The sequence below is a fragment of the Mustela erminea genome, chromosome 12, assembly GCF_009829155.1.
Source record: "Mustela erminea isolate mMusErm1 chromosome 12, mMusErm1.Pri, whole genome shotgun sequence".
Classification (NCBI taxonomy): Eukaryota; Metazoa; Chordata; class Mammalia; order Carnivora; family Mustelidae; genus Mustela; species Mustela erminea.
Window position 1 is genome coordinate 64463570 of NC_045625.1, and position 14655 is coordinate 64478224.

The 14655-nt window shown below is 37.7% G+C and overlaps 1 protein-coding gene across 3 annotated transcripts in view; it reads left to right on the top strand.

Annotated features, from left to right (window-relative positions):
* FANCC (FA complementation group C) overlaps positions 1–14655 on the top strand; it is a 263906-nt gene that overhangs the window by 187121 nt on the left and 62130 nt on the right. For all 3 annotated transcript variants that reach the window (XM_032308876.1, XM_032308877.1, XM_032308878.1), the window contains exon 7: positions 9547–9711. In XM_032308876.1, coding sequence (XP_032164767.1) covers positions 9547–9711 — 165 coding nt within the window. The remainder of the gene's footprint in view (positions 1–9546; positions 9712–14655) is intronic.

The following is a 14655-nucleotide window of genomic DNA, read 5'->3' on the forward strand; positions in this document are numbered from 1 at the left end:
TCTTGGCAATGAGTACCCAGTTTATGTTATTAATAATTCCCTAGGTTTTTCTTATAATTTTATAATTAAACTTAAAAAATGTAAATACAGTTTTAGCTAGTAAAATTCTGAAAATTAAAAGATAATATTCATAATAAAAGAATAATTTCCTGCCTCGGGTTCTTATTTCCAAAATGGCAGGTGTAGTTCATGAAAACACAATCATCTTTAATCATCCTCAGATTGCTTAGTATTTATTCCTCTCTGCAGTTTTTCCCCTTTATTTAGATCTTTTTGCACTGTACCCATTATTTCATTTTACTGGTCTTTCAGATTCTTTCTTCAGAATGTGTGCTTTTCATTTTCTCACCCTCAGACAGGAGAGGGTAGCAGTTCAGAAAGGCATCTAAACTCTACTGACCACAATTAGGAAAGCCTGCTGGAAGCTATTAGCTAATATTCTCTTTGCATCTGAGAAATTTCCATTTGTGCCAGATTGGATCATTTTGTGGGGCATGTTCATTCCCAAATTTCTGATTGTTTCTTCAGTAAGGATGTGTATTCTTCAAAAACAATATGCACATCTACCCCATATTCCCTGGTGCAGAGCAAAGTTTACTGAAGGGTGTCCACACTGGCAGTCCAGCTGGCAGCAGCGGTAAGGATAGAGCAGTGATTAACTTGATGAGTAGTTTAAAAACTCTAACTTTAGTCAAAGCAAGTTAGTGATGTAATTAGTAAAATTCTTAACTGAATTTACCAAGAGTATGAGATGCTTCCATTAGTAGAATGTCCTCTGGACACTGGCACATCTCATACATTCCTAATTTGCTCTTTTGAATAATTTTTACTATGGAGTCTTAATTTTTGAATGAATTCTAGAATTCAGTAAGAAATGTCTTACAGCTATTTTTTTTAATGTGTTGAGTTTTTTAGAGAAATTCAGTCTCTTGAATTAAGTTAATTTATACTTATCAGAAGATTGAATTTAAAAAGCAATTTGATGCTCAGCATTCTTTTTGTTTCTTTATGAGCTTTTAAAGTCCTACTTTTAAGACCTCAAATCAGGAAGTTCTGTTCTCCATCCGTAAAAGATTCTGGGTCTCTTAAAGCTTATGTAAGACTCAGAACTCCACATCTACAGTTCTCTAGTGAATTGTTAAGTCCAACCAAGTGTACTTTCTTGTATCAAGTAGAGACATTTCATGAAATCAGGTAGTGGAATGGCATCATGATAACATTTGAAAGAGTTGCCAAACATGCTGGAGCCATTATAGTTGTTGCTATCATAAGTTACCATAATAACTACAATACGCATCATCATAATATATAAATTTCTCCTACTATGTACATACCTGAAGTTTTCTGTACATTTTTAAGATTTAAAAGTCAAAAAAGTTGAGTGAGAATATATTAGGCACACTATTTTCTGGTATACTTGGATGTAGATATTCCCCTATTTATGAGACACAAATTTGCTCATTACTTTCCTTCCCCTAGGAAGACTTAAAATATTCAAGCCACTAAGAGCCTCTCAAACTTAAACACCATGTAAGCAATGCAGTTGTTTTTCTCTTTGTTTTTAACAGAGGGCATCTGTACTTTTTTTTTTCATTTTTTTATACTTAAAATTTTTTAAATATTTTGTTTATTTACTTTTGCGAGAGAGAGAGAGAGCGAGCAAGAGCACACAAGTGGGGGTTGGGGCAGAGGGAGAAGCAGACTCCCCGCTGAGCAGGGAGCCTGATATGGGACTTGATCCCACTGCCCTGGGTTTATGATCTGAGCCAAAGGCAGACACTTAACTGACTAAGCCACCCAGGCACCTACTACTTAAATCTTCAAAGTTCATTTCAAAAGACCCAAAAGTCTTGTAGAAAATATAGAATGAATCTCATAACTTCAATGCATAAAATGTCAGAGGAACAAAAAAACAGGAAAATCTGTTTGGTTTTCTTTTACATTATTTTTAGAGGCCTGATAAATGGTCTTGTCATAGCATTTTAAATAGAATTTCACTTGCCACCAACTAAAATCAACAATTCAGTGACAGAATGTTTAAATTCTCTCCTGTTCTTTGCTGTAAACCGTCCAGAAGGAGTGACATTCTGGGTTTTCTGAACATCATCAGTTTATCTTGTAGTTCTATGGTTTGCTGCAGATGGCTTGGAAGCTTCAGTATAGCCACATGGGAATGATATTTCCAGCAGTATATGGTTACTGTTGAGCCTTCTGCAGTTGAATTTTTGTGCAAAAATCATTTGGAAGTGCTGCTCTGGCAATCAATCAAGACATAATGCTTAGCGTAATCTAGTCTGGAAAGTGTTGCATAACTATAGACGAAGTGGGACCTCCACACTCTGGCAGGCTTCAGACCGAAAGAGGAAGCCGTGAAGGCTGTGAGCCTTTGAAGCCCTTCAGAAGATCATCAGTTGACCTTGCCTGCATTTTGGTAGAACCAAGAGCTGCTGAAATTTATATGAGACTTTAGAATTTTTCAGGAAAGTTCTCTTGGACCTTCTCAGCCTAATTGGTAGATACAATCTGTAGCCCATAAACATCAGTGCTCTTTTGAATGTCCTTGGTGCCAGGATTGTCTTTTCCACACAGCTAGTAGCCAGCGATAGACTCCGACTCCTCTCTTTTAAGGTAACTAGAGAATGTAAGACTTTTTTTTTTTAAAGATTTTGTTTATTTATTTGTCATAAAGCACAAGCAGGCAGAGTGGCAGGTAGAGGCAGAGAGAGAAGCAGACTCCCTGCTGGACAAGGAGCCCGATGTGGGACTTGATCCCAGGACCCCTGGGATCATGACCTGAGCCAAAGGCAGCGGCTTAACTGACTGAGCCACCCAGGCGTCCCGAGAATGTAAGACTTTTAAGATAATGAGAGAGAAGTTGCACATATAGGTCTTCTAGAGAGGAAGATTGCTGAAGGGTAGAAGATAGAAGCACTGTCTCCCTGCTTCTTTATTTCAGAGTTCTGGATTTACTATGAGTATGCAAAACTATTTTACCATTTCTCAAACATCCATGGAGCCCTTAGTTTATGCAAAATACTCTGCTAGATTCAAAAAAAATTCCACATTCCACACATACATACCAACTCCCCTTTCTTCTATCCTACCCAGTAAGTTCATAAATTCCAGAAGTATTAGGTATTTACAACTCAAGCTAAATCCCTCTCTTTGTTAAACTTAGATGATGAACTTGAAAACATTAATTATTTTTAGATCTAAATCCACCTTCGTGGTGGGTTAGTGAAAGATGGTAGAGCACTGAGGAAGATATCTGTTGTTGAAGAGACTGGGATCATTTAGGAAAGTGGAACAGAACAAGAAGTGAGTTTTAGAAAAGGTGATCATTTGAGGAAAAAAGACAAAATGTTCACACATAAGAATAAGTCATTGTGTAGTTTGACAAAACTTTATTTCTGTGAGAATTTTACGGTTGGTTACCAAGAAAATAATATAGCTCAACAGAAAATTTATAAGAATTAACTAACATAAAAATATTAAATACTGTTCTATCATGTCTCCTTAAAGTATTCAGATTATTACTAGAGATTGATATCTTATTCTAGGGACTGCTACTGAAGAAATAGTGTAGAGCAGCATTTCTCCCGGCTTCTGTATGCATGAGGATCATCTTACATTAAGACGTTAACAAGCAGAGCGGCACCTGGGTGGCTCAGTTGGTTAACCATCTGCCTTTGGCTCAGGTCATGATCCCAGGGTCCCGGGACTGAGTCCTGTATGGGATTCCTTGCTCAGGATGAAGGCTGCTTCTCCCTCTGCCCCTTCCCCCTGCTCATTCTCTCTTACACACACACACACACACTCTCTCACACACTCTATTTCACAAAAGTAAATAAAAAATTTTAAAGATTTTATTTGTTTATTCGACAGAGAGAGAGGGAAGCAGGCTCCCCACTGAGCAGGGAGCCTGACACGGGGCTTGATCCCAGGACTCTGGGATCATGACTTGAGCCGAAGGCAGACGTTTAACGACTGGGCTGCCCAGGTACCCCAATAAATAAAATTTTTTAAGAAAGATGTTAACAAGCAGGTTTCTTGGCCCCACTCATAGGGATGCTGATACTAATGCTACTGATTCTGAGGATCGTATTTTTGGAGTAGCTCTGATGCAGAGTACTTGGCCAGATTCTGAAGATTAAAGTACAAGATCTGGGGTACCTTGGTGGCCTAGTCAGTTAGGCATCTGACTCTTGTTTTCGACTCAGGTTATGATCTCATGATCTTCATGGGTTGTGGTGTCAAGCCCCACATCATCGGGCTCTGCTCGATGGGGAGTCTGCTTGGCAGTTCTCTCTGCCCCTCTCCCCACTTAAGTGCATGCTGTCACTTGTGTTCTTTCCCCCCCAAATAAAAATAAATAAATTTTAAAAAATAATAAAGTTTAAGACCTCTGAAGAATAGTGGCTCTCATAATCAGGAGAGAATAAGATGAAAATGTAATGCAGGAGAATAAATCAAGTGATGGGCTAGGTGCACATGTGGCATAGCATTCACTTTATACTCCAACTCCTAGAAATCATGGGTGAATTTTAACAATTAAGTATATAATACTGTAAAACAAGGGCGCATTTGATGACCCACAAATTACAAGAAAGGCTTCAAATGGAAGATAGTAGGATATTTTTTAAGGGAAACATCACAGCCCAAAAAGCTTGCAGGAGAGTACTACTGCAAAGGTACAAGTAACGTTGGGGTGGATTCATGGAGCAGCAGGGCATGTGGCAGCCAACAAAACAGCTTGTTGGACTCTTAGAATTCACAGAAGCTGGCTCCCTACACTCCTCCTTATCCACTGCCTTCAAACAAGAGATGACAGAGATGTCCTGTTTCTAACAGGAAGGGCGGAGAAAGATTTGGAGAAATAAGCACCAAATGGCTATTAATTTCCAACAGTTCTGAGGATGCTCTGATGTGCAGAATGTGGTTTATTGGCAACCCCAACCAGCACTGCATCTTGACCTTCCCCACGAGTACCAGAGGAGGCTATAGTAAAAAGAGAGGCTAATGGGGAATCCCAAATCCCAGAAAGAGCAAACAAACAAAAATCACCAGAGATTCATGGAGAACTAGTACCATGAAGAAAAATGAACTAAATGCAATGAAACAGAAGATACAAATACACTAATTAAATGCATTACATTGGGCAAGCGGTTTTTTTTAAAGGGATAAAATTAATTGTCCTAAGAATAATAAGAGAAACTACCAAATCCTTGAAATACTAATAAATTGGTTACATTTCTAAAAATGGACTTAGAGGGAAAAATAAAAGGCTGAATAGGAGCTAGAGCTGAATAGCAAATAATGACTTCAAAGATTGAGCCAAATAGTTCCCCTGGGATAAAGTGCAAAAGGACAGAGAAGTGGAAAGTAAAAAGGTAGAGTATTTTGGTTTTGTTTTTCCCATTTGTTTATTTAAGATTTTGTTTATGGGGCGTCTGGGTGGCTCAGTGGGTTAAGCCTCTGCCTTCAGCTCAGGTCATGATCTCAGGGTCTTGGGATCAAGCCCCGCACTGGGCTCTCTGCTCAGCAGGGAGCCTGCTTCCTCCTCTCTCTCTGCCTGCCTTTCGGCCTACTTGTGATCTCTCTGTCAAATAAATAAATAAAATCTTAAAAAAAAAAAATTTTGTTTATTTGTCAGAGCACAAGCAGGGGTCCAGCAGGCAGAGCAGACAGAGGGAGAAGCAGCTTCTACCGAGCACAGAGCCCAATGCGAGACTCAGTCCTAGGACCCCAGATCCTGACCCATTGCCTAACCAGCTGAGCTACCCAGGTGTCCCTTGTTTTTCCATTTTAATATAAGAGATCGAGGGGGATGTCAGGGAAGTTAATGGAGTATGAAGGGCCTGGAGTCTACCTCTTTACCTAGACCAAAATTTTACTGAGAGACTCTGCCTGATGTAACTGTTTAGGAACTCTGGAGTCTCTTGAAGACTTGCTGCTTTGAGGGGATGCCTTTGATACTAAATTTCAGCTGTTATCATGGTAAAGACTACCCATCTCCAATACCCTAGACCCATGATGGGCAGCTGTACCTGCATTCATAGACAGGCTTGTAGTGAAGGGGTGGGCAGTGCTTGGTGAGCTTTGGTCTTGTCAAAGATAATATGCGTAGTATATGAAGAGGCTATTAAAATACTCCTGCCTTTTACAACTACATATTTGTGTGGGGCTAAACTGTCTTCATATACTTTGTTCAAAACAGTACAACAGATTGAACACAGAAATGTATAAAGGATTTCCAGATGTCTTCCTTCAGACCATATAGTAAGATTTATAAACATTTAAATGAGTGCCACTCTTCTTACTATTTCTTTGTCTTGTATAATCTAGTTATGTTAACATCTAATGAGTTTATCATTGTTACTTTTAGTGAGTTGGTATTTTCAGGTGTCTCTGCTTTAATTTCAAACATCATAAATGTTGAAAGTGACAGCCTCATAAACAAAAGCTCTTTGGTATTCTCAGTAATTTTTAAAGTTTAATCTTTAAACTTCAACACACTGAGAATCTCCAGATCTCTACACAGTTTCTATCCCAGACCTCCTGAAGAAAGGGAAAGGCTCAGGGAGACTTATCTTGTGCTGTATCATCAATAAAGTGTTCTATACCCAGCTCAAAAAAAAAAAAAATGTATATAAGCAGACCAGCAATGGTCACCAGATATTTAAGGAAATCATATTAAGCATATAATATGAAAAAAATAGAAAGCAATACAAATAAAAAAGATTATTCAAAGAAAATATCTCAAATAAATTAATATTAGTGCCTCCATAAAAATAAAAGATAATATTATATCCATTAAATAATAACAGAATGCTATTTTTTAAAAAAGGCTATTAAAGTTCCTGTAAATTAATCATGAGAGAGTAGTAATGAAAACCATGATAAGATTGGGAATCACCTGGGTGGCTCAGTGGGTCTTCAGCTCAGATCATGATCTTAGGGTCCTGGAATCAAGCCCCATGCTGGGCTCACTGCTCAGCAGGGAGTCTGCTTCTTCCTCTCACTCTGCCCCTCTCCCCCTGTTCATGTTCTCTCTCTCAATAAATAATATTTAAAAAAAAAAAAAAGGAGGATGAATTTGAACAGTTCTTTCAAAATCTAGAGTAAAAAGACCAAGAAATGAAAAATGAGGAAGAAAGGACAGAAAAGTGTCCAGGAAGTTCAATATTCAAAAAGATTGATGTTCTCATAGAGAGAGAAGAGATAAAAGAATGGATAGAAAATTATCAAAGAAACAATCAAGAGAACTTTTCTGATTTAAACTCTACTGAGTGCCCAGCACAATGAATAAAAATAAATCCTATACCAGCACATCAGTGTGAAATTTCAAAGAAGATTTCCAGAACCCTCAAGGGAGTAAAAACAGGACTTACATAATTGATAAAGATTCATAATAGCATGGACCTTCTCAAGAACAACACTAAAAGCTAGAAGACAGTAGGACCACACCTTCACAATTTTGTTGGAAAGTTACAAGATTTCTATACTCAGCCGAAGTATCAACCAAGTGGGAAGATAAAATAAAGATATTTTGAGACATACAAGGTCTTAAATACTTTTTTTTTGTACCTTTTCCTAAGGTCTCAAATAATTTTTTTTGTACCTTTCTCACTTAAGAAGAATGAACCAAGAAAGAAAAAGAAGTAGGGTTTAGGAGAGAAGTAAAGGAAATCCCCAGGACAGAGATCCCAAGATGATAACTCTACAAAGGGAATAAAAAAGTGACCTGCCTGGGTTGTAACAGGTCAGAGGGTTCTAGGAGAAACTTGTTTAAGATGATGAAAATGTTAGAATGTCAGATATATTTGAATGTATTGTGAGGAGATTATGCACTTGGGTTGGAGTTTGGGAAAAGAAAAATGGTTGTCTTTCGGAGTGCAATTCAATATACAAATGTTCACACATGGTCTCAGATAGGCATGTGCAAAGGTCCTACCTTAGTGGTGTCTGTGATGATGAGAAATTAGAAATAACCTAAATGCCTATAAATAAAGACATTGTCAAATTTCAAAACATACATATTGGTTTAATAATAGGCAGCAAGTAAAAAAAAATGGGGGACAGCTTTTTGTTTTCTGTTGTGGTTCCATTTGTGTTTCAGAAAACACAAAACTAAATTTCTCCATTTCTGATTATACATGAATATAACTAGAAAAAGATCTAATAGCCTACATCTCAAATTTTCATTGTATTGATCTCTAGTTGTTTGTTTATTCATTTAAGATCTGTTTCTTAGCATGTAGTATATGTAAGGAGTTGTTTCCCGCATGCTGGGAATGGTGCAGAGAGCAAATTGAGAAAAGTACCTGTCTTCATAAAGCTGACATCCTAGCAGGAAGAAACAGACCATGAACAATAAACAAATAAATACATTATAGGTCAGGTAATGAAAAGTACTCTGAAGGAAAGTAAAACTATAAAAGAGATAGATGGGGTGGGAGGGCACTTTCTGTGTTAAGCTCTGGTGTCCTGTGGTGCTTCCTTCATTGTGGACAAGTTCTGGAAATTTGCAGTGTCCAGTAATGTAAGGTACTAGCCTCATGTGCCCGTTGAGCATTTGTTATGTGGCTGGCGCAACAGACAAATGGAATTTTAAATTTTATTTCATTTAAATTAAAGTAAATTGCCACATGTGGCTCACTGCTACCATATTGGTCAGTGCTTTTAAATGGGATGGTCAGGGATGCCATCAACATAAGGCAACAGTTGAGCTGAAATCTATATGAAATGAAGGAGCTAACCGTAGGTTCCAGGCAGAATGAAAAGCAGGACCTCATCTGGAGAAATTGGAGGAGGCCTATAAGGCTGGGCCATGATGAGTAAGAAAAAGAGTAGAAGGAAAATGAAGCCAGCGAAACAGAAGCGACCCCCATCATGGAAGGCCACAGCAGCCAGTATAACACTTTGCTTTTTCTTGGAAGTGGGAAACCATTGCAAGGCTTTGAGCAGACAAGTGAAGTGATCTGAATTTTTAAAGGGTTGTGAGAACTATTATTATGATAAACAGTAGGGTTGAGGGCAGAACTGGGGGGAAAGTAAAGAGGCTCCTACAGTAACTCAGACCACAGGTGATGATGAATTAGTGGGTAGTGATGGAGTGTAGAGAAGTTGTCAAATGAATTGACAGTATCAATGCTGAATTAGGTAAGGGGCATAAGAAAGGGGGGGAATCAAGGATGGCCTTGAAAGGCTTTCGCCTGAGCAAATGAGATCAGCAGTACTGGGGAAAGGAACATTTGGGCAAGGAATTCAAGAGTTCTGTTTTAGGGGTGGTAAATTGGAAGTGCCTGTAGATAGTAATGCCAAAGTCCTGACAATAAGTGACATTGAAAGGGAAATTTCAGCTGAAGGATTTCTTCTTGGAGAGTTCTCCAAGAGGATTTCTCTTAGAAAGGTTCATCAGTGGTGTTAGCCCTTTTTATGTGAGGGACAAAGCAAGTAACTTTCATCAGTCTTCAGCATGAAGATTTTGTCTTTAATTACACATGCCTCTGAGATTTGGATAATTATTTCTTATTTTTTCTGTAGAATAGTTCCTGAAAAAATAAGGCTCCTGTCACGAATTTGTATCCCACTTGTAACTCTGCCAGATATTGAACCACTGGTGGAGGCTCTTCTCACCTACCATGGACATGAACCTCAGGAAGTGCTCTGGCCTGAGTTCTTTGATGCTGTGAATGAGGCCTTTCTGCTGTAAGTGATGTGCATTTACTTTCTCAGCCACCTTTGCTTTTCCATTTCTTAGAATGCTTCATTATATTAGAAATGCAGTTTTCAAACGTTTGGTCTCTGCACCACTATGCTCTTAAAGATTATTGAGGATCCCAATGAACTTTTTTTTTTTTTTTAATGTGGGTTGTATTTACCAATATTTTTTACCATGTTTGAAATTAAAACAAGTTTTTAAAATATTTATCATTTCATTTAAAAATAATTGATTGCATCTTCACACAAATAGCATATTTTTATGAAAAAGTGATCTTTTCCAAGAAGAAAATTATTTAACAGGAGTGGCATTGTTTTACATTTTTGCACATCTCTTTATTACCTGACATAAGACAGCCAGTTCTCATAGGTGCTTCTGTTCAGTCTGGTGCGATGTATTGTTTTGGTTGACGTATATGATGAAAATTCAGCCTCACACAGATTTATAGTTGGAAAAGACAAGAATATTGTAGTAGCCATCTCAGATAATTGTGGATTTTCTCCTTGGATAGATACCTCACCAAAATTTGAAAATGGTAGTGTTTTAAGGTTAGTTGCTACACAGAATCTGAAATTACAACAATGAGCTTTTCATACTGTTACATTCAAACCCACTGAATGTGGGATACATTTTTGTTTGGTTGGGGTTTTTTTGGTGGTATACTTTCGATAGCTCTTCTGCCCAAGCAGGATTTTGTAGGCTGGTTTTTTAATGCATGCTTCCTTTGGGTGATACTGGTTTATTAAGTTATGCAGATCTTCTGGCCCTGACATGTTTATTTTTTAGCATCAACACTTTCATTCTTGTCAGCGGCAATCTCATCAGAAATGTCTTTAGGTTAATTAGGACATTGTATCACACTGACTTGGAACAAATTTGCCAAGATTCAAATCTGTGCTTAAAAACTCAAATTTATCATTGGCTACAAAATGCTGTCATTTGTTTGCCTTGAGGTGCAGGGGTCATTTCACTAATTTTTGAGAAAGTATGTGCCAAATACTCAATTCTGAGTACCCACTGCCTGCCATTCTTTTAAGTAAATTTACATTACAAAAGGCAGCTCCTTGATCTTGCTGCTCGTACAGTTACAAGTGCTTTTCTTCCCCACAACTATCCTGATCTGTTACACAGCAGAAGTGCAGTATGCATGCTTTTCTTTTCACCACACAGAACGTTTTTTATAAAAAGTATTTTCAAGTGTAAAATTGAGTAAAATTAATACTTATGCTGCTTCCTCAAGCACATTTCTGTGCAAGACTGGCAGTATTATTACTGCAGGCAGTGGTGAAGAATACAGTGACTAGCTCCTTTGCTTGGCTCGTGTGGGGGGAAGTAGTTTTACTCGCTAGTGCTGTTATACTGGGAGTGCAAAGGTCAACATGGCTGTTCCAGGAAAAACCACGAGATTCAAAAGAGTTGCTCAACACTTTAAAGTATTTCTCTTCCATAAGTGTGCACTGCCCAACCCATTTAACAGAACCCCTGTTCTCAGTTAGTGTTGATACAAGATGAGTACAAGCGACACAGCTAAGTTTAGCCATATCTAGAGGTTCCATTTTAAGCGAGAAGTGTAATTCTCTTGATGAAATATTTACTTATTACATCTGTGTTTGAATTATTTAATTCCTTTTTGTTTCGACCCTGAATGATTGATATCAAATTGATGCCACAGTTAGCTAGCACTCTAAGAGTATTTGAAAACATTCTGTCGAATAAGGCATAATAAGGTAAATGAGTAACATATATGAAACCAAGGGGAAAATAGTTTTCTTCTTTCACTTAGAGGTTAGTCCAGTTCCTTTGGAGTAGATGTCTCATGGTCATGAGTCAGGGAAGTCTCTGGTATATTGGTTTCATCTTTTCCCAGTGAAACAGGTATGATTGAGAAAGCAAATCTTAATTCTCCTGTAAAGTCAGTCATCCATTCTTAAATGTAAGACAATATATTATAAATGAATTTTATTTTTGAGTAAAATAGCAAATTACAAGAAAATTAAAATGTTATGCATTATCTACAATAATTTAGATAAAATTTAGACTTTTCAAGATTTTTATTTATTTATTTACTTATTTGACAGAGAGAGAGAGAGACAGTGAGAGAGGGTACAGAAGCAGGGAGAGGGAGAAGCAGGCTTCCCACTGAGCAGAGAGCCCACTGTGGGGCTCGATCCCAGGACCCTGAGATCACGACCTGAGCCGAAGGAGAGGCTTAACTGACTGAACCATCCAGGTGCCCCTTTCCAAAAAATTTTTAAATATTATTGCAAAATTAGACAACAAAGTGTACTTCTTGTTATGTTTCCATGGAGGCACAAAAGGAAATATTAGTTTACTTATTTACTTACTTACATTTCCCCCACCTGCTTTATTGAAATATAATTGACATATAACATTATATAAGTTTAAGATGTACAAGTTAATTTGATATACTTTTTATATCACAAAATGATTACCACCATAGCTTAGCTAACACCTTCATCATGTCACACAATCACCATTTCTTTTTTGTGGTGAGAACATTTAAGATCTACTCTTAACATCTTTCAAATACATAATACTGTATCAACTATAATCACACCATGCTGTTCATTAGATCCCCAGGATTTATTCATCTTACCACTGGAAATTTGTCCTCTTTGACCGACATCTCCCCATTTCACCACACACTAGTTCCTGGTAACCATCTTTCTAGTCTCTGTTTCTATGAGTTTAGCTCTTTTAGATTCCACAAATGCTGTATGATATCACTTTATGTGATATCATACAGCATTTGTGTTTTTCTCTGTGACTTATTTCAGTTAACATAATGCCCTTGGGTCCATCCACGTCACATACTGCAGGATTTCATTCTTTCTCGTGGCTGAATAATATTCCACTGTATAAGTATATCACATCTTCTTTATCCATTCATCTACTTACAAATGCTTGGGTTGTTTCCATATCTTGACTGTTGTGAATGCACAGTGGGAGTGCAGATATCTTTTTGACATCCTCTTTTCATTTCCTTTAGATGTATACCCAAAAATGGGATTGCTGGATTATAGGATAGTTTTAATTTTCCATGATGGCTGCATAAATATGCATTCCCACCAACAGTGCACAAAGGTTCCCTTTTCTCCACTTCCTCACCAATACTTGTTATTTGTTGTCCTTCTGATTCTAGCCATTTGGACAGGTATAAGGTGATACCTCATTGTGGTTTTGATTTGCATTTCCTTGATAATCAGTGATGTTGAGCATCTTTTCACTTACTTGTTTGCCATCTGTCTTTTTTGGAAATGTCCATTCAGGTTCTCTGCCCATTTTTTAATTAGACTTTTTGTGAGATGTATGTGGGGTGTGTGTGTGTGTGTGTGTGTGTGTGTGTGTGTGTGTGTGTGTTGAGTTGTAGAAGTTCTTTATATATTTTGCATATTAACCCCTTATTAGATATACATTTGCAAATATCTTCTCCCATTCAGCAGGTTTTCATTTTGGTGTGCAAAAGCTTTTTTTTTTTAATGTAATTTTTTTCGGTGTTCCACAATTCATTGTTTATGCAAAAGTTTTTATTTTTGTATAGTACTGATAGTTTATTTTTGCTTTTGTTTCCCTTGCCCAACGAGACAAAGCCATAAAAATGTGGCTGAGCCTGATGTCCAAGAGATGACTGCCTATGCTTTTTTGTTTGTTTGTTTGTTTATTAGACAAAGAGCATGCTCACAAGTAGGGGGAGCAGCAGGCAGAGGGAGAGGGAGAAGCAGGCTCCCTAATGAGCAGGGAGCCTGATGTGGGGCTCAATGTGGGGCTTGATCCCAGAACCTTGGGATCATGACCTGAGCCGCAGGCAGCTTAACTGACTGAGCCACACAGGCGTCCCCTGCCTATGCTTTTTTTTAGGAGTTTTGTGGTTTTAGGTCTCACAGGTCTTTAATCCTTTTGCGTTTATTTGGATGCATGGTGTAAGAAAGTTGTCCAGTTTCATTCTCTTGCATATAGCTGTCCAGTTTTCTCAGCACCATTTGTCGAAGAGACTGTCTTTTACTTATTGTATATTCTTGTCTCCTTTGTCAGATTAATTGACCATATAAGCATGGCTTTATTTCTGGGCTCTCTGTTTTGTTCCACTGATCTGTGTGTCTGTTTTTCTGCCAGTACCATAGCAGATTACTGTAACTTTGTAGTAGATCTTGAAATTTGGGATTGTGATATCTCTAACTTTGTTGTTCTTTCTCATGATTGCTTTGGCTATTCAGGGTCTTTTGTAGTGGTGTATAACTTAGTATTATTTTGCTGGTTCTTTCCCAAGTTCAGTTATTGAAGAGATTGTCCTCTCCCCATTGTGTACTTTGGGCTCCTTTGTCATAGAATAACCATATATGCATAGCTTTATTTTGGGGCTCTCTGTTTTATTACATTCATCTGTATGCCTGTTTTCATGCTAATACCATACTGTTTTAATTACTGTAACTTTGTAAAATAGTTTGAAATCAGGGAGCATGATGACTCCAGCTTTGTTCTCTCTCAAGATTACTTTGGCTCTTTGGGGACTTTTGTGGTTCCAGAAAAATTTTAGGATTGTTCTATTTCTGTGAAAACTGCCATTGAAATTTTGATAGCAATTGTATTGAATTTATAGATTGCTTTAGGTATATCAACATTTTAACAATATTAATTTGGGGTGCCTCGGTGGCTTAATCTTGAGCGTCTGCCTTCTGCTCAGGCTCAGGTCATAGTCGAGGGGTCCATCAGGTTGCTCCCTCCCACACTCCCCCTGCTTGTGTTTCTTCTCTCGCTGTCTCTCTCTCTCTCTCTCTCTCTCTCTCAAATAAATAAATAAATAAATAAAAATTGTTTTTGTAAAAAACAATATTCTTTTTAGGTTTTTGAAGATATTCTTTATCAATTTGAGAACGTTGTCCTCCATTCTAGTTTACTGAGATTTTGTATTG